General features: G+C 55.0%; 2 protein-coding genes across 17 annotated transcripts; both read left to right on the top strand.

The window, feature by feature from the left end:
- Window positions 1–354: 354 nt before the first annotated feature.
- On the top strand, window positions 355–9,225 carry ATXN7L2 (ataxin 7 like 2). Of its 6 annotated transcripts, none has more exons than XM_063624493.1 (13): window positions 492–586; window positions 1,843–2,029; window positions 2,568–2,633; window positions 3,018–3,122; window positions 3,519–3,729; window positions 4,030–4,316; window positions 4,890–4,972; window positions 5,354–5,607; window positions 6,423–6,621; window positions 6,764–6,885; window positions 7,416–8,211; window positions 8,519–8,596; window positions 9,078–9,225. In XM_063624493.1, exons 3-12 carry the CDS (start codon window positions 2,597–2,599, stop codon window positions 8,558–8,560), a joined length of 2,136 nt encoding a protein of 711 aa, XP_063480563.1. In that variant the 5' UTR covers window positions 492–586; window positions 1,843–2,029; window positions 2,568–2,596; the 3' UTR covers window positions 8,561–8,596; window positions 9,078–9,225. The 6 variants fall into 6 exon arrangements, with proteins under 6 accessions (XP_063480557.1, XP_063480560.1, XP_063480558.1 ...); XM_063624491.1 differs by lacking the exon at window positions 492–586 and adding an exon at window positions 627–1,419; XM_063624492.1 differs by lacking the exon at window positions 492–586 and adding an exon at window positions 627–1,419 and having other exon boundaries at window positions 1,843–2,020.
- Window positions 9,226–9,315: 90 nt separating this feature from the next.
- Window positions 9,316–16,890, top strand: CYB561D1 (cytochrome b561 family member D1). 11 transcript variants are annotated; one of them, XM_063624498.1, is made up of 4 exons: window positions 10,548–10,777; window positions 11,010–11,145; window positions 11,609–11,646; window positions 12,144–16,890. In XM_063624498.1, exons 1-4 carry the CDS (start codon window positions 10,630–10,632, stop codon window positions 12,722–12,724), a joined length of 903 nt encoding a protein of 300 aa, XP_063480568.1. In that variant the 5' UTR covers window positions 10,548–10,629; the 3' UTR covers window positions 12,725–16,890. The 11 variants fall into 11 exon arrangements, with proteins under 11 accessions (XP_063480570.1, XP_063480576.1, XP_063480575.1 ...); XM_063624508.1 differs by having other exon boundaries at window positions 11,010–11,113; XM_063624507.1 differs by having other exon boundaries at window positions 11,010–11,113; window positions 12,221–16,890.
- The last annotated feature ends 769 nt before the right edge of the window (window positions 16,891–17,659 follow it).

Here is a 17,659-nt window from a genome sequence, read left to right on the forward strand (position 1 = left end):
AGGGAGCGGAATCGGCTTCGTGGCCGCCAGCCCGGGAAGGGGCGCCAGCCAGCTGGCGGACGCACGGCTTAGAGGGGCGTCTGGGCAGAGAGAGGTTTGGGGCTGGGGAGAGGTGCAGTGAGCTTGGGAGAGTGGACTGGTGGCACAAATAATGTGTGCATAAGGGTTAGAAGAGGAGATCCTGGAGCTTTGGTCTTCTCTTTTCCCCCTGCAATTGTGCATTTCGGAGGGACTCTTGCTGCAACCTCGGTAGGCAATAGCATCCGCCCCAAGACTACACTTCCCAGAAGGCTGTGCGGGAGGCGGGGGGGGCGGGGAACAGGCAACCTGTGTTGCGCTTGCGCAAAGACTGAGCTGGAAAGGCAGGTGGGGAGGAAAGGGGAGGCGTGCCCGCGACGGGGCGAGGGGGAGGGGGCCGCGCGGCGGCGGCGCCAGGGCGGGCGCGCGTCCGCGGCGGTGATGGCGGTGCGTGAACGCGCGGCGGCAGCAATGGCCGCTCTGGAGCGGCGGGTGCCGAGTCTCGATGACTTCGCGGGACAGAGCTGGAGCTCATGGGTGGAGCGGGCCGACCTGCCCGCGGCTGACGGTGAGTGAAGCCACCCTAAAGTCCGGGGACCCCATCACTATCTCCCCTCCCCCCTTCCGGGCCCCCGCCAGCTGAGGGGAGCTGCCGACTGGAGCCGCCGTCCGGCTCCCCGGCCCCCCAAACAAAGGACCCGCCGGGTCCTAGTGCCCGCCCGCTCAGTCACCTTCGCGCCTCCGGGTCCTAGCGCCCGCTCACCGCTCGCAGCCCACCCTGCCCACCTCTGCCTCTGCCAGTCCCCAATACCTGCCCCCATATAGGCTTGCCTTTATCTTTCTCCTTGCCTGCTGCCCCTCAGCTCGCGCCCCTCCTGCACCTGCCTCCGGCTTTCCCTGTCCGCAACAGTCCTCCACGTGTTTCCCACGCACCCCACTTCTGTGCCCCCTTCCTCACCCCCCTTGTTCCTTCGCCTTTTGCCCCACACCTCCTGCTCCTTTTCGGCATTTGCCTGCAGCTGCAGTGCTTTTAGACTCCCGCCCTCTCCGCGTTAGTTCGTCGGTCCATCCATCTATCCTCTCTCCCTCCCTCCATCCTTCGGTCCATCCATCCATGCCTCCAACCCACTGTCCTTTCCCAGGCCTCTTGCCCTGCCTCTTGGCTCTCTGCTCTTACTCTCACCTTCTCTAGGCCTCTGAGTGCCTTAGTGAGCGGGCCTACAGCCCCTTCTTCTGATCTTTGTCTTCTGGGCCCCAGGGAGCACCTGGCCTCGTGGCCTTTCGGGGTGACAGCAGGCATCACGCCCCTGAAGAAGTTTGCAAGTGAGAAGAGGTGGAGGAGGAGACTGCACGGAGGGGTCTCTAATGACACTTGTTCTCCTCTGAGACATCCGACTCCCAGTTTCGTTCTATCCATCATTCTCCGCACTTGCATTTAACGGACTTAGAGTGGGAGCTGCCCCTTGTCTCTTGCGTGCCTAACCCACGACCCCTCATAATCTGGATATTATATAAGATTGTCAACAATCTTCTCATCCTAGAAAGGAGCGTATCTGTTAATGGGCATCAGAGAGCAGACTTAAGTGGGAGCCCAGGCCACCCTGGGGCTGCCCCATGCTGGGTGGGCAAGGATGGGGCCATTGTCAGGGTCTGGGTGCATTGAGAACCGGAAATGGAGTCAGACGGGTTTGGTGACTCAGAATTGATTTTTTTTTTTTCCAAGGGACAGGGAGGGGGCGTAGAGGAGGGAGGGGGGAGGAGAGAGGTAGGGGGATGGGGGAAAAGCTGCTTTGCACAGCTAAGATGTTTTTGTCATTAACCCAGAAACTGAGGTACAAGGGCAACCCCTGCCCAAAGGCCCTGTAAGAAGGGGAGGGACTTGCATAGCTGACCAAGGAGACTTTGAAGATGCTCAAGGACCAAAGACAGCAGTTTCTCTGCTCTGTGACCATCCTATCAGTGCAGTACCTGAGAAGCTGGGTGTAACTTTGACAATGCTATGGTAACCCAGGTGGAGCAAAATTGAATTCATGGGGGTGGGGACCTGGGAGAGTATCTATTTGGGATGCCACATAGTAGCAGAAAGGACCCATCTGAGAAATCTCAAGAAGAGACTCAGGGACTTATAGAAACATTGGTTAAGGACAGTTTCCCCTTTAAATGAGGAAGCAGGCCCAGAAAACAGATGATACTTACCCACAATCACCCAACTAGTTAGCAGTGGAACCCTAAACTGCACCTTGAAGTGAAGGGTCCCATAAGAAAGGTGGATGGATTCTTCTTAGTGGGGCCATCTTAGTCCAGATGCAGCAGGTGAAGGAAGATGGGCATTTGAGAATGACCCACGGAAAGGTTCCCCAAGTGGTCCTAGCACCAGGAGCTTGTCACAGAGTGTGGGCTTCATACTGTTGAGCTGCAGGCCCTGCTTGGGGCTTCTGGAAAGGGGACAACCTCTGGGTTGTCTTCTGGGAAGAATAGTCTCTGGTAAGGAGAGGCTGGAGACTCTCTAAAACTGGCCCTGAACCTTCTGAGCTGTGTTTCTCCTCTAGGGGCTGAGCTGGAGGAGAGTAGCAAAAACATGAAGAAGTTGGATGCCATGACCCTCATTAAAGAAGGTGGGAGTCGACACACATTAGGGCTGGGACCCAGGGCAGACAGGACCACGCTCCACTTTTCCACTACACTACAGAAGGAGGTGGCTGCTTGAAGCAGCTGTCTGGGGACCCTCATTTTGATAGGTCTGAGTTGGCCGGTTGTTCTGGCTCCTGTGACCTGTCGTTGGAGATCCTAATCCTAGGTGATTGCCCACTCACCTGAAAGCGTATACCCTTTGGGACTGCTTAGATTGAACTCTGGAAGCTGGGAGCATTCAGCATGGAGCTTGTTATTATCAGCGGGGAGGTGAAGTGCCTTTTGAGTGTGGGGTGGGAGTGCTCTCCGATCTTCCAGGGAAACCCTGGGATCCTCAGCCCCAGTGACATGGGCTTCTGTCATTGCAGACATGTCCATCTTCGGGCACTGCCCTGCCCATGATGACTTCTATTTGGTTGTGTGTAACCACTGTAGCCAAGTGGTGAAGCCTCAAGCTTTCCAGAAGCACTGCGGTGAGGGGAGCTCTAGGGAGGAGATAAAGGGACAGGGGAAGGTGGTGCATGGAACTCTGAGGACAGGGTCAGTTGGGAGGTCTCGTGGGGTAATGGAGGGTGGTGTCGAGGATAGGAAGGTCCTGGGGGTGGCTTCAGAGCATTGTGGGGAGTCAGGTTATTGTTTGAACAAAATTCTAGCATCCAGTGGAGTTACAGGAGGAGTTAAGAAGTTCAGGAAGCTGGGTCTTGAATTTTGAGTCTTAAAGGCTTAGATTCAAATGGGAAGGAGGCATGTTTACAATCTAATTTATGGAAACTCAGATTCTCTCATGTGAGTCTATGGACAGGGTTAGGTTGGGGAAGGAAGTGGTGATACCACTCACCTCGATTATTCTTTCCACCTCCTGGTGACAGAAAGAAGACATGGGCCACTCAGCAAGCTTTATGCCCGGGCCCCACCCCCACCTCCAGCCCCTGCCAGCTCTCAGAAATGCCATGTAGTGAATGGGCAGGGCCCAGCTTGTAGGGCCCCAGGTTCCACGAAAACCTCCTCCAGGGAGAAGGGCCAGGGGTCCCGGAGCCGTGGCCACCAGCCTCCTGAGAAGACCCAGAAGGACAACCTCTGGTAAGGAGAGGCTGCAAACTTTCTAAGACTGGTCCTGACCCTGACCCATGGATGGGTTGACATCAATACAGGCAGCCCTGGGTCGAGGCATACTCCTCACAGCAGGAGGCAGCCGCCCTGTCTGCAGCTTCCTTCCATATATTCCAGGAAAGATGGGGTCTCCTCTTCCCATGTTTCACACCCCTGCTGGAGCCCACCCAAATTCCAGGGCTGGGAAAGAGATGGCTCTGGGCTAGAGTCCAGGCCCCAGGCCTCGCCTCCCCTCCGCTCCCCCAGCCAACCCCCTCTCTCTGTGTGTAGCCTTTTCGTGCCTGTGGTGAATCTGGAGAAGATGTCCAGTCTCCCGAAGCCTGATGGACATGGAATCAGAGTGGCCCCACCCTCTGCTTTTCTCAGCCAGCCAGGGGGCCTCACCAAGGACTCCCCTGGAAAACCTCCCATGGCTCCCCCTTCTAAAGAACCTCCTGGCAGAGAGAACATCGAGATCATCCCCAGTGAGGGGTCCAGTCACTGGGCTGAAGGCAGCCCTCCTGAAAAGGAGCCCAGTGGGACCAGGCTGCCCCCTAAAACCCACCGGAAGATGGCTCGTGAGTAGTTGTGGTCTTGGGGGTCCAGAATGTAGAGTGGGGACTCCTTTGGGCTGCTTTGTCCTTGGGCTGGATGAGGAGGAGGTCAGGTTTATGGGCCTGGCCATCACAGGTTGTAGGGTATAGGAGCCCCATCACCTCTTGACCTGCTTGCTTCCTGGGAAGCTTCTCTCCATCCTGTGTCTCCTGATCAAGGCTGAGGGAGCCCATGCCCAGGAGGTAAAGTTCTTTCTCACTCTTTTCTCACCTAGATCCAGGGCGCCAGACACATCTCACAGCTGGCTTCTCTGGCCTCCCAGATGCCCATGGCTGCTTTTGTTTCTTGATGTGTGTTGCCCTGCTTTGGGCTTGAAGTCCCAAAAGGTGCACCTGAAATTGGGATAGGGATGGTTCTCACACCCAGCAAAGAGATGTTGATGCCCAGAAGTTTCTCTGGAAAGTACAGCCCCAGGCTGAGGGCTGGAGTCTCTTCTGCCTTAGTACCAGTTCTCAGGCCCTTGGCAGGAAGCAGCCAGATCTCCTGTAAACTCCTGGAAATGGTCTTGAGGTTCATTGGAACTGCTTTCCCCACAGGAAAGGAGTGCGACCTCAACAGGCAGTGTGGGGTAATAAATCCAGAGACCAAAAAGATCTGTACCCGCCTGTTGACCTGCAAGGTAACCCCCTTCCCACTGCATAGTGAGGGAGGACAGCACAGGGCTTGCCCACTCCTTCCCTGGGCAAAGAGAGGAATGTCGATGTTACTGAAGATCCAGCTTAAGGGAAGGCAGTTAGGCCCACCCAAGGGAAGGGGAGATGGGGATGCCCCTCCTGGGCAGAAGGTGGGAACAGTGGGAAGGAGGGAGTTTCCAGATTCCCCCATCCCAAAAGAGGGTTTTGGCCCCATGGGGGAATGAAACAAAGACACGTGAACACAGCTGCAAATATGCCCACCTCTCTTCCTGCCCCCCAACTTGCCCAGGCCAAAGCACCCTGCCGTCCCTCCCCCCTGCTCAGTTCATACCTACTCCCCAGCTCTCCACTCTGCTGTATTCTAGATCCACTCAGTACACCAACGCCGGGAAGTCCAGGGCCGGGCCAAGGACTTTGATGTGCTGGTGGCAGAGCTGAAGGCCAACTCCCGCAAAGGGGAGTCTCCCAAGGAGAAGAGCCCAGGACGCAAGGAGCAAGTTCTCGAGCGCCCCTCCCAGGAGCTCCCCTCCTCAGTCCAGGTTGTGGCAGCGGTGGCTGCTCCCAGCGGCACCTTCTCTGTTCGTGCCAAGCAGACCTACCCATACTGTGCACTGCCCAGGTACATCTAGAATCCAACCCCTACCTCACTTGGCCCCTAAGCCATCAGGGGCCCCTGGAAACAGGCTCAGGGAGTGTCCTGGAAGAGGCACTCACTCAGCCCTGAGTGTGGGGGGATTCCTGGGGCTCCTGACAGTGGTGTGGAAGCAGGAGACTCCCCTGTTCCCAACCAAGCATACCACAGCACCCGAGCCTCTCGGCAGCGTGCCAGATCCAACACTCAGGGTATGAACATTTTCCCAGCTGCCTCCAACAGGCCGAAACTTGTCACTGGGGAGCTGAAAGGGTCACACTCCTGGGCAAGGCAGCCCTATGTGTATTCACTCACTGGCCCCTTTGTGTGCAGAGGCTATGCCGGACCCAGGGAGAGCCTGACTTGCTGAAGGAGACACACATGCATCTCTGCCTGTCACACAAGGGGCAGACACAAAACACAGGCTCAGCTCACAGACATGCTCACAGGAATATGTGATGCAAGAAGGGGGTTGAGCGAGTTGACTGGGCTGACCAGAGCTGGGTGCAGTTTAACTGCGAAGATTTTCTGGAGGAGGCGGATCTGCAGCAGATTATCCCCTGAGGAGGAAGGGGCTGGGAGGTGAAGGCTGGGGAGAGAATCCCTTGGGAACGGTCTGTCTGTCTCTTACTCTGTGAGCTTTGTCATTCCCTCCTGTCCTTCCCTTCCCTCTGTCCTCTTCTGATTGCCCTGCAGGGTGTTTGCCCTGGTGCCCTGCTCTTTGAGCTCGGCAGGTTCAAGGATGCCCCTACTCTGACCCCACAACAGTCACATTCCCCTGGCATCCCTTTTGGCCCTTCCAGGTCCCAGGCCTCCTCCGAGAGTGAACTGGATGATGAAGGCCCCTGTGGTGGTGACGGGGACCCAGGCCTGTTCCCCTTCCCCATGCCCCGGGGTGGGGCCCAGGCCTCCAGCGAAGAGAGTGAGGAGGAGGGGACATCTGACGACCTCCACCCACCCCCTGACTGCCATTATGCAACCCGGCCCCCACGGCCACAGGCGGTAAGGACCTGGAATAGGGGCCTAGGGAGGCGTTGGCCCAGCACTCCTGGCCCACAATATGGGGAGGAGGCCAGATCCTGTGTGCAGATGCCCTCTGTGCACCCCAGACCCTGCCAGCCATGCACCTTCCTTCTGCCTTTAGTTCTGCACCTTTGGGAGCCGGCTGGTGAGCCCAGGATGCTATGTGTTTAGCCGCCGGCTGGACCGGTTCTGCTCTGCACTCAGCTCCATGCTGGAGCGGCACCTCAGCTCACACATGTGGAAGTAAGTCTCTTGGGCCCAGAATGGAAGTTCTAGAATGGAAATTCCCAGGCTCCAGACATACCTGGGCTTCAGAAGCCCTGAGCTTTCCTGTATACCCGTAGATGTGCCTTGGCTATTTGCCAGCAGGACCCCAGATAGGGAGTAGCATGAAAAGGAGGTGGGAAAACTTGGCAGCCTAGAGCTTGGCTAAGGCAGGGCATGGAAGGGTGGTCTGGGGGTGAATCTAGACTCTCATCCATCACTTCCAGTACCTTTTGGGTAACTAAGGATAGGGGATGCCCAAACCAAGATTTAAAATGAAGTTCCTAGTGGGCTACCTCCTAGTTCTTATGTACTAGCTAATTCCTTTCCACAGGCACACCCATGTCTTCTTCCTAACCCTCAGTTCCAGCATCTCCCAGCAGATGGCAGCAACTCTGGGGCTCTGCTGGCCATTTCTAGGTGGGGCAGAGAGACTGGAGTGTGTCTTGTGTTGGGGGAAGCTCTCTTGTTTGCTTGGCAGTCACAGTGGGGCTTTCTTTTTGCTGCAGGAAGATCCCACCGGCAGCTGAACCTCCAGCTCACCTTGTCAACTCCCCGTTATCTGCTCCCCTGAGCCCATCCTCTACAGGCACCTGCCCCCGCCTTCCAGGTCCACCCCTGAGACCTGCCTGCCCAGCCTCCACGCCCCCCACCAAGGACAACCTTGTCCCCAGCTACCCTGCAGGCTCCCCCAGCGTGGCAGCTGCCTGTAGCCAGGCAGAGTGCATGGGCGGGAGCCAGGCTATCACCTCACCACTGCCTGCCAACACGCCATCCCCGTCCTTCAGCAAGTTACCACCTTCCAAGGCCAGTAAGTCATCCAAAGGCAAGGACGGGGTGGAGGTGGAGGCCCCTTCTCGAAAGCGGAAGTTATCCCCTGGCCCCACCACTCTTAAACGGACCTGCATCCTGGAGCCCACTGGAAAAGGCAAACCCTCTGGCTGTCGGGGCCTCTCGGCCAAAACTAAAACAGCCCTGAGCATGGGGCTTAATGGGACAATGGGGCCAAGAGTGAAGCGGGCAGGGCACCTGGACTGTCGTGGCTCCCCTCATCAGCTCCCCACACCAGTCAAGGCTTCTCAGCTGGAGAACCGGGGAGCAGCTGGACACCCAGCCAAGGCCCTGCCAACCAACTGCCTCTCTGAGGAGGAGGTGGCCAAGAAGCGGAAAAACCTGGCCACTTACTGCCGGCCAGTGAAGGCCAAGCACTGTCAGGCTGGTGCCCCTGCTGATGTGGCCTGCCCTGTGCGCCGCAAGAAGCCAGGCCCGGCCCTCGCCTTTGAGGAGAAGTGCTCTACGCTGAAGGTACCAGCCAGCCTCCCTGAAGATTGATGAGGGTGGGGCACATGGGGTACCTGATACAGAGAAGATGCTACATTGGTGTTTGTGCAGGGAAAGGGAGGAAGGGGAAGTTGAGAGAGTTCCTGGACTGTTTTCTTTAGGAAGAGGTAGGTCAGTTCTTAGCAAAGTGACTCTAGCTTTTTGCCTGGTGAACCTTCCCCTATCCCTAACCCTTTCCCTTGGGCTGAGGAGATGCGGCACCCCTCCACCCCTGCTTTTGCTATAATCAAAGGGCTACTTCTTTCTGAATTGGCTGTGACCCTCATTCCAGGTACTGGAGCTACCTCTGTTCCCTGAAGGAAAGGGAGTTTGAGTCCCTGGGTCACAGCCTAACATGCCGAGCAGCAAGGTGGGTGGGCTGGTCTCACTGGTTTTTCCTCTGGGCATCAGGGCCTTGAAGGGCAGGCACACAATCCCATGTCCACTTATGCACATGTGCCCACCTCCAGGTGTGCAGGTGACAGGCAAGTTCTCCAGGGTTTCCAGTAAAGCCTGCAGCCAGTTTTATTTGCCTCTTCTGGTGGGAGCCCTGGTGTAGTGTGCCATGTGCTCTCCATATGATCTCTGCCAGGAGGGACTTACTGGAGGTGGGATGGGGGTGCTCTCCTGGGTTAGATGTGGGCCTAATCATAAACCCTGTGTGTTCTCCAGCTTCACTACCCAGGCTGCCCCTGGTGAGCTGGCATTCATCTTCCCCCTTGCTCAGTTTTATTCACCAGGCCAGCAGAAGGAAATCAAGCTTTAGCCCCTGTAGTCCACACAGTTCACTGGGTAGGAGAGCTGGTAGGCCCCCACCCTGACCCTTTCTCTCGCCTCTTGTCTTCCTGCAGTCAAAAGCCCATTAACGAGAAAGTGCCTGCCCACTGCAACGGAGCCGCCAGCACCTCCTTCCCTCCAGATCCGGGCCCCAGGCTGCTGCCGCTTTTTATAACTTTATATTATTTTTTTTAAGAAAAAAAGCTCTTTAAAATACCTCAAGACTGTCTCCCTGTTCTGTTGCTGCTATGAAAATATAAAAACAGAAACATAGAAAAGGAAGGAAAAAAATAACAAAATGAGTGTCCTTACTGTCCCCAGCCCTACCCTGGGAGGCAGAGATGATAGGCAGCCAGACTCCAGCTCACATAACTTGCCTGCAAAAGTGTCTTATGCTCATTATTATTATTATTGTCATCTTGTCATTTTCAGTAGTGTGAAAAATGTTTGTGTCACTGGGGTAGTCTTTCCAGACAGGATGATGAGGCGTGTGGCTCTGAATGAGTAAGGCTTCCTGAGTCTTGACAGCAGAGACGACTATGGTCCCATTGGGAAGAGAAACTTGAGAGGGGGAGCTGCACTTCTGGCTTTTTCTAGGATCCTTGCCCTGAGGGTCTGGGAATTGGCTTGTGACCCTTTTCTGGTCCTTCAGCAACCCTAGGCGTCCATCCCTCCCTGAATTATTGCCTGCTTTTCTTCAGCTGTTCCTGCAGCCTCATTTTCTCAGCCACTTAGGGAGCTCGAGCTGGGTTGGTCACTGCTGTTGGGATGTTCCTGTTTTCTATTGGACAGCCTTCCTTCCCTGCCTGTGGGTTTGCCTTTAAGGAAGGGGTAGAACCTTTCCCAGGGAGGCCTCCTTGGGTTGAACCACCCCTTTTTTAGAGGCAGGAAGGGAAAAGGCATCATCACTTGCAGAACTGGTGGTGTGGGAGGCCACAGGAGTGTGGGAGGCCTTGGTCCTTCAGGATCAGCTGGCTCCTCAGGGCTGAGCAGCTGCTGAGGAGGCGGCAGGGCTGGGAGTGCCCTAGTTATTCCATTTATCTCGCTGGGGACCACTCCCGTGCAGATGCGAGAGGAGACTTGCATCTCCCTCCTCTGGTCCACCAGGTTCAAGGCACTATATTTTGGCCATGTCCTTTCCTATTCTCCTTGCCCTTAGGCAGGGAGGAAGCTTGTTCCCTGAACAAGACAAAAGGAGGTGACAGGAGACAGTGCACAGCCAGGGAAATCCAGTACTACTAGAAATCGGCTCCAAACACTGGTTTCACACTCTTGGTTCAGCGTACCAAGTGTGTGATTCGGGGTTTCACTGAAATCGTTTGCCACAAATGTAATTTCCACAGGCTGCTTGGGATTTAGGCCCCTGTAGACAGACACACAGATACAAATGAAGGTGGGCTGGGAACTGTTCGGTCCCCTTCTGCCTCCGGGCTCTCGCGGGAGCGGGCCTCTCCAGGGCACTCGCGCTTCCCCCCCAGCGCCCAGAGGGCGCTGTGGGCCACTCCGCCGCACTGCCGGCGGCGTCCCCGGGGAGGAGCCTCTCCTGCAGCCGCCGCCGCCTCCGCGATCGCAAACCCGGAAGACGTGTTCGGGCAGCTGGAGTGTACGGGCCCGCCGGCCACGGCCATGCAGACCCTGGAGGTAGGTCTGGTTCCCGCTCCAGCTGGGGAGCCGAGACTGACCCGCTGGCTGCGGAGAGGCAGTGGGATCTTGGCGCACCTGGTAGCTTTGGGCTTCAGCATCTTTCTGACAGCGCTGTCCCGGCCAGGAACCAGTGAGTGTGCGGGGCGGGGTTGCGGAAGGGGGCGGAGCGGAGATGCTGGAGGGGCAGCGCTTGGGAGCGCCGGGAGACTTGGAGGAGGGACCCCAGCAGTAGAGGGGGAAGAGAAACAGTGGAGGGATTTTGAGGGCCTGGTGGGGCGAGGCCCCAGGGATCCTGGAATAATGGGGTTTTGGGTGCTGTGGGGGAAGGGCAGAGGATTGAACAGACCGAACTACTTCCTCAGAAACAGGTCCCCTGATGGAGGATAGAAGTGAAGGAGGCCGGGCGCGGTGGGTCATGCCTGAAATCCCAGCACTTTGGGAGGCCGACGCGGGTGGATCACTTGAGGTCAGGAGTTCGAGACCAGCCTGGCCAACATGGTGAAACCCCGTCTCTACTAAGAATACAAAAATTAGTCAGGCGTGATGGCGCGCCCTGTAGTTCCAGCTACTTGGGAGGCTGAGGGAGAAGAATCGCTTGAACCCAGGAGGTGGAGGCTGCAGTGAGCCAGGATTGCGCCACTGCACTCCACCCTGTGCGACAGAGCGACAGTCCGTCTCAAAACAAAATAAAATAAAATAAAAAGGGCAGAGGACTGGGCTGCCAGCTGAGAGGTGCTGAACGGGGAACCCGGGCCAAACTGTTGTATGTGTGTGGATAGGGAGGCCCTCTTGGTTGCTCACCCTGGGGCTCCTTGGCTGCTCCACTTTGTCCTTAGTTCCTGTGCCCAATTAGGACTGGGGATGGTACTTTTCTCCTGTGGCTAGATTCTTTGGGTTCCACCTAGCTACAGGGGCAGGAACAATGGTACCAAGCCCTCAGCCTGTTCTCTTTGATTCTTAGGTCTTTTCTCCTGGCACCCTGTATTCATGGCCTTGGCGGTGAGTTTAGGCTTCTATCTGATTTGTTTGGGTATGCCTCACCTCATTCTCCCAGGGAAGCACCCAGCTTTCAGAAAGCTCAGCCTTTCTAAGGCTAAGACAGGTGGAGGAAACATCTAGGGCTCAACTTTCCCTGCAGCCTATGGGATTGGGAAACCTGGAGGGCTGGGCCATAGGCAGTTGTCAGATGGTTGAAAAGGGTGGGAGGGCATGGAAGATATTTCTTTCTCCATTGGGGCCTGAAAGGAGAAGGGAGGAGAGGTGTTATCCAGTCATCTCCCGACTTCTCCCCAAAGTTCAGGAAGAAGTTTAACATTTGCTGTTCCACTGGTCAAGAAACGGGAGTCATTGTAGAGGTTGGGATGGGGAGATGTCAACCTGAATGAGGAGACGTGCACTCAAGTGCTGATTCCCAATTGTTCCCAGAAATGTTGAGCTGTGAGGCTGGTGGTCCTGGCTGAACTTATTTAACCCTTACCCTTTGTCCTCTTTGTTAGGATGTATGAGAGCACCTCCTTTTTCTCAGGCCTCCAAGCCAGACATGAGGCTTACTGGCTCTCTCCTATATTCACAGTTCTGCCTCTGCATGGCTGAAGCCATCCTACTCTTCTCACCTGAACACTCCCCGTTCTTCTTCTGCTCCCGAAAAGCACGGATCCGGCTCCACTGGGCAGGGCAGACCCTAGCCATCCTCTCTGCAGCTCTGGGCCTGGGCTTCATCATCTCCAGCAGGACCCGCAGTGAGCTGCCTCATCTGGTGTCCTGGCACAGCTGGTTAGGAGCCCTGACACTGCTGGCCACTGGTGTCCAGGCACTGTGTGGGCTCTGCCTCCTTTGTCCCCGGGCAGCCAGGGTCTCAATGGTGGCTCGCCTCAAGCTCTACCATCTGACATGTGGACTGGTGGTCTACCTGATGGCTACAGTAACGGTGCTTCTGGGCATGTACTCAGTATGGTTCCAGGCCCAGATCAAAGGTGTGGCCTGGTACCTGTGCCTGGCACTGCCCGTCTATCCAGCTCTGGTGATCATGCACCAGATCTCCAGATCCTACTTGCCGAGGAAGAAAATGGAAATGTGAGTTCCTGCGAACTCTGAATCTAGGTGGGACGCTTGCCTTGAACATCATGGTTCCTTTGGTGATCTATAAGGGATCTATTTCAGAAGTGGTCAGTTTTTGCACTTCTTGGCTGGTCTAGGGACTGCAGAAACCAAAGCTGCTATTGTTGAGGAATAATTCAGTGGGTCAAAATGGGGAAATGTACTGGGTATGAGTGGAAGGTGATGGAGAGCCTGATCCTGAAGCCTCTACTTGATGAGAGACAGAGTTTTGGGTGGTGATAGTGATGTGCTGGTGGTCATTTCTTGCTTGTGTGCCTGATGAAAAATTGGGTTCCTGTAAGTTATGAATGGCATCCATGGATATTTGGGTTACTTTTAAGAAAGCAGCGTGATGTAGTGGAGAGAGCCCATGGGTCTTATTTATGGGATATGGTCCTCTTAGGCTCTGTTGTACAACCTTAGGTACATTCCATATCTTAAGACCACCGTTTCTTCATCTGTGAAATGTTTCTAAACAATCTCTAAGTCCCTTCCTTCTCTAATACACAGCGTCTGTCAGGTCGATGTCTCAGAACACGCTCCCAGCTGTGGACCATGTGGACCACTTAGCAGGCTCGGGGTAGTTCTTTACTCTCCCTTTACTCCCCTGGAGGGACAGCTCTGTCCTTGAGGCCCTTCAGAAATTTGTGCCGATTTGGTCCCTGTGCCAGGGCACAGGGGGTCAGGCACTATGGAGAGAAGGGACTCAGGTGAGGGTCTTCTGGACTCTAAGACGGTAAAGGCACTAAAGTCACTTTAAAGCTTTTGGAGAAGCAGGAGGGCATTGTCTTAACCAAGTCGAAGGCTCCTGGCTGGGCTGCCTAGCCCAGCTAAGATCTTCCTTCAGCCCACCTCAGGATCTGGGCTTGAGGGCTGCAGGGCCTGCGTGTGCTCCCTCCCCCGAAATCACTTCTCAGGGCAAAGGAGCCCCAGGCGTCTCATGCCTTGCCCTTCTTAGGGCTCAGGTTCTTGCCTTAGCACATAGCTTCTGGGAGCTTTTTTGAAGCTTTTCATAAGGGCCAAGGAAGTGGGGCAGGGCTTTTCTGATCCAAAGAAAACAGTTTCTCTGGTTACCCCTCTTCCCTTGTTATCTAAGCTTTCCTCAGTTATCATCTCTTGCCAGCACTTTGGTCCAAGAGGGGGCTGAATTTGGTGCCAGCTGGCAAATGAGGGCTGGACTCTCTTCCTTACAGAGACCACCACCCTCCTTGCTGCAGCTGAAAGTAGTTCCCCAGGCTGCCCTCGGTGGTGAGGACTGGATGCTAGACTGCTTAGCTGTGGTCTGGGCTCAGTTGAGAAGATAGGATCTCCCTAGATCATGGCAAGGCCTGACAACAGCTGAGCCAGGAAAGTGCTGCTGAGGCAAGTAGACATAGCTCACAGGGAACTCTGGGAAGCCTGGGGTGTAGGCGCTGGAGCTCCAGTTCCCAGGAGCAGGGGCAGGTGTTCCTAGATGTTAGTGTTGTGGATGTCCTGGGTCTTCTGAAGATTCAGGTCCTCCTCTCCGGGTAGCTCAGAAGTAAGGAGGTTGGTTTGATTCATAGTACAAGAATGGGGACAGCAAAGGCAGAAGTGTCCTCTCCACGTACCTCATTATGCCCCTCCTTGGGGAGATTGCATCTCCAGGACAAGCATCTAAAGGAGGCCCCTGCTGTGCAGAGGGGTATTGTTCCTTTCTCTTTCATTGTCCTCCCTCCTCTCAAACTCTCCAGTGTGGTGTGAACTCAGAAGAAACGGTTACTGGGGCTGCATGGAGAATCTCACCTGCGGTGATTTTGATCCAGGGACTGCATCTCCTCTTTCCTCATCACAGCCAGTGCTGAGAGGCTCACTCTACCTGCCGCAGGGTAGGAGGGCCAGGCAAAGTTCACCAGCTTGCTCTAAGAGCAAGCAGGCAATGCCGTAAAGCCTGAGCCTGCCTGAGGTGCTGCCTCCTCCCAGGTGGTGCGGGGGCTGGTGGGCGGGCGGGCAGGCGTGCTGACAGCCGGCAGTTTGCGTGGGCTGTGCCATCTGATGTCTATTCCCAGCCCTGGGAGGAAGGGGGAGTCATTTATATTCTGCAGGAGGAAGGGGCCCCAGCTGTCGCCTTTCTGACCAGCAGGCCTGGAGGGCAGGGGCACAGAGCAGAGAGGAGGGCACTGGTGGTCTCCTGCTTAGCCTGGTCTGACTGCAGTGTAGGGAATAGGTCACCAGGAGGAGCCCTTCATCCTGGCAGGCTGGATTGTGGAGGGACTTCCCTCCCCCCCTTTTCCATTTCTCCCTCCATCACCACCTGCCCTCACATCCTGGGGCAGCAGCTGGACAGCCATTAGACCTCAGTGCCAGGGCAGTCTTCCTCCAGCTGGGATCTCAGTGGCTCCCAGGTGCATGGGCTCCTGCTTGTGTGTTCCCTCCTCCGCCATCCTCCGTTCCCCGCACCTCCCTTATTCTGCTCATGTCTGGGATATTCACTTGGCTCCTCAGCAAGGAAGCAAATGCCTTGGAGGAGAAGCACATGGTTGCCCTTTTGTCCTTGCTCCCTGGCTAGGGAAAGCTGCTAGTGGTCAGCCTGTTTTGCCTTTAAAAAAAAAAAAAAAAAAAAAAGCCAGGGCAGGGTGCCTAGATTTTAAAAATTTGCCTGTCATTTGTGCAAATTTTCATATCAAGCTAAGTCCTGATTCCAAATTTGATTATATTCCAAATTTGATTATATTCAGATTCAACCTTGAGGACATTAGAAATATAGATGGCTTCTGTATCCAAATCTGAATGGAAATGAGATTACCCTTCTGGGTTCAGATGCCCCTCCCAAGCCCCCGTCTTTTCTGTAACCACCCCTCCTCTGAGCCCCGTCGTGGCTGGGGTTGGTATGGAATGGGAGGAGCTCTGTGTCTGGGGAAGTCCTCCAGCCTCACCTTCTTGGCTCTTAAGTGGTAGGCTGTTACCACTTGCCAGCCTGGGCCTCCTGTCTTCCCACCCTTTCACAAGGCAGCCTGCCCTTCCATACTCACTAGCCCATCCCTTCTTTCTCATCGTCCCACCCTTCCACCCCTGTGCATGGCTGCTGTAGGTCTGGTTTTTTTGTTTTGTTTTGTTTTGTTTTGTTTTGTTTTTTTAAGAGGGAGTCTCACTCTGCCGCCAGGCTGGAGTGCAGTGGCACAATCTTGGCTCACTGCAACCTCTGCCTCCTGGGTTCAAGCGATTCTCCTGCCTCAGCCTCCCGAGTAGCTGGTACTACAGGCACGTGCCACAGTGCCCAGCTAATTTCTGTATTTTTAGTAGAGATGGGGTTTCACCATGTTGGCCAGGATCTCTTGACCTCGTGATCTGCCCGCCTCAGCCTCCCAAAGTGCTGTGATTACAGGCGTGAGCCACCGTGCCTAGCCAGGTCTTGTTTTTAAAACCTCACTGTGGGAGATTCAGGCATCCTCCCTAAGCCAGCTGGCTGCTGTGCTAAAGCCTGTTCAGAGTTAATAATAATCATTAGCTGAATGGTGCTGGGGCCTTTCAGCTTCAGATCTCTAAGCACTTGCAGGCTGAGTCAGTCAGCCCTCACCTTCCTCCTCCTTCCTGGGCTGCAGAGTGTAACAGAATGGGAAAGCACTGTGGAAGGAAGTCAGGAATCTTGCTGCTAGCCACGCCTTGCAGTGACTGTCGTCTGGGAGTGGGCACTGAGTCCTCTCAGTAAACTAATAAGGCTTGCACCTGACAAAGGTCAAGATATGTAGGGAACACAGTGTATGCTAGGCTGAGACCTATGGTGGTGGCAGGGGTGGCTGTTGAGCCTGAACTTCTAGTACTCCTGCCCTTCCTTCTGTTTACCTGTCTTGGCCTCCAGGGGGCACCCCTGGTCTTGATGCCTCAAGGCCAGCATTTCTGGGTCGCCTCTGCAAGCTCAGAGAGCAGGGAGGCTTCTGGTAGTGCTCCTGATGCACCTGTGTCTGGGTGGCACAAAGATCCTGTGTAACATGAAATGAAAGGTGCATCGGCTTGGGGGCTGGGAAACCTGCAGTATGGGTGTACTCCGTCCCTATCACTGGTGTGGCTGTGGGCAAACCACTTATTGCCTAACCTACCTCACAGGGATGTTGTGAGGGTTTGATGAGAGAATGAATGTTAATAGGAATTGGAAAATTCAAAGCATTAAACACATGTAAACAGGTGGTATTATTATGTTCTTGTCCTTCTCTTTCACTGAGCCAGGCTTTGGGCTTAATGCTTCTTAGGCAATAAGCAGTTATGGATAATGACAGTTAGGGGATCTAAGTCTCAGAGAGTTGTTCTGGCCATCATAAGAAAACATAGACACATTTCTTCCTTCCAGATGCAAGGTCAGCTCTTACCAACTCCTGCCAGAAATGCCACCAAGGCCATGACTAGTGAAGTTTGCCGTAAGTGCTGCCTACCTGGTGTTCCCAAATCACAGGGCAGACTGCAGATCTCGGAGTCAGTACAATTGCTCCCTAGGTCCAGCCTGAAGTTCCTGGAGCTGGTCTTCGTTGGGAGCTGCAGGTCACAAGTCTATCTAAATCTCTCCTGATTCTGCCCTTCTGAGGGAAAAGTGGGGCAGACAAGCTAGGAAGGGAGGCGCAACTGGAGCAAACAGCATCGCCACAGACCCTGTTTCCTGAAGCCACAGAACGAGCAACACCTGCCTCAGGCATTGGAGATGCAGAGCAGGGACCTCTGGCTTCCCAGGGTCCACAGCCTGGTTTCCCTTTCCCCATTTCAGGCTCTTGGAGTAGGATCAGTCCCCTCCTCCTCCAAGTGCTTTATTGGCATTCACACACACACACGCACACACACACACACACACACCACACACGCACACATACTGAAAGCAGTTCTGTTTAAATGTTAAATTGGGGAAGGATACTTTCCATTCCATTTGTCTGAGAGCAGCAGCAGTCTGCCTGGAGTGGATACAAAGAAGCAG

The sequence above is a fragment of the Symphalangus syndactylus genome, chromosome 12 (assembly GCF_028878055.3).
Source record: "Symphalangus syndactylus isolate Jambi chromosome 12, NHGRI_mSymSyn1-v2.1_pri, whole genome shotgun sequence".
Classification (NCBI taxonomy): Eukaryota; Metazoa; Chordata; class Mammalia; order Primates; family Hylobatidae; genus Symphalangus; species Symphalangus syndactylus.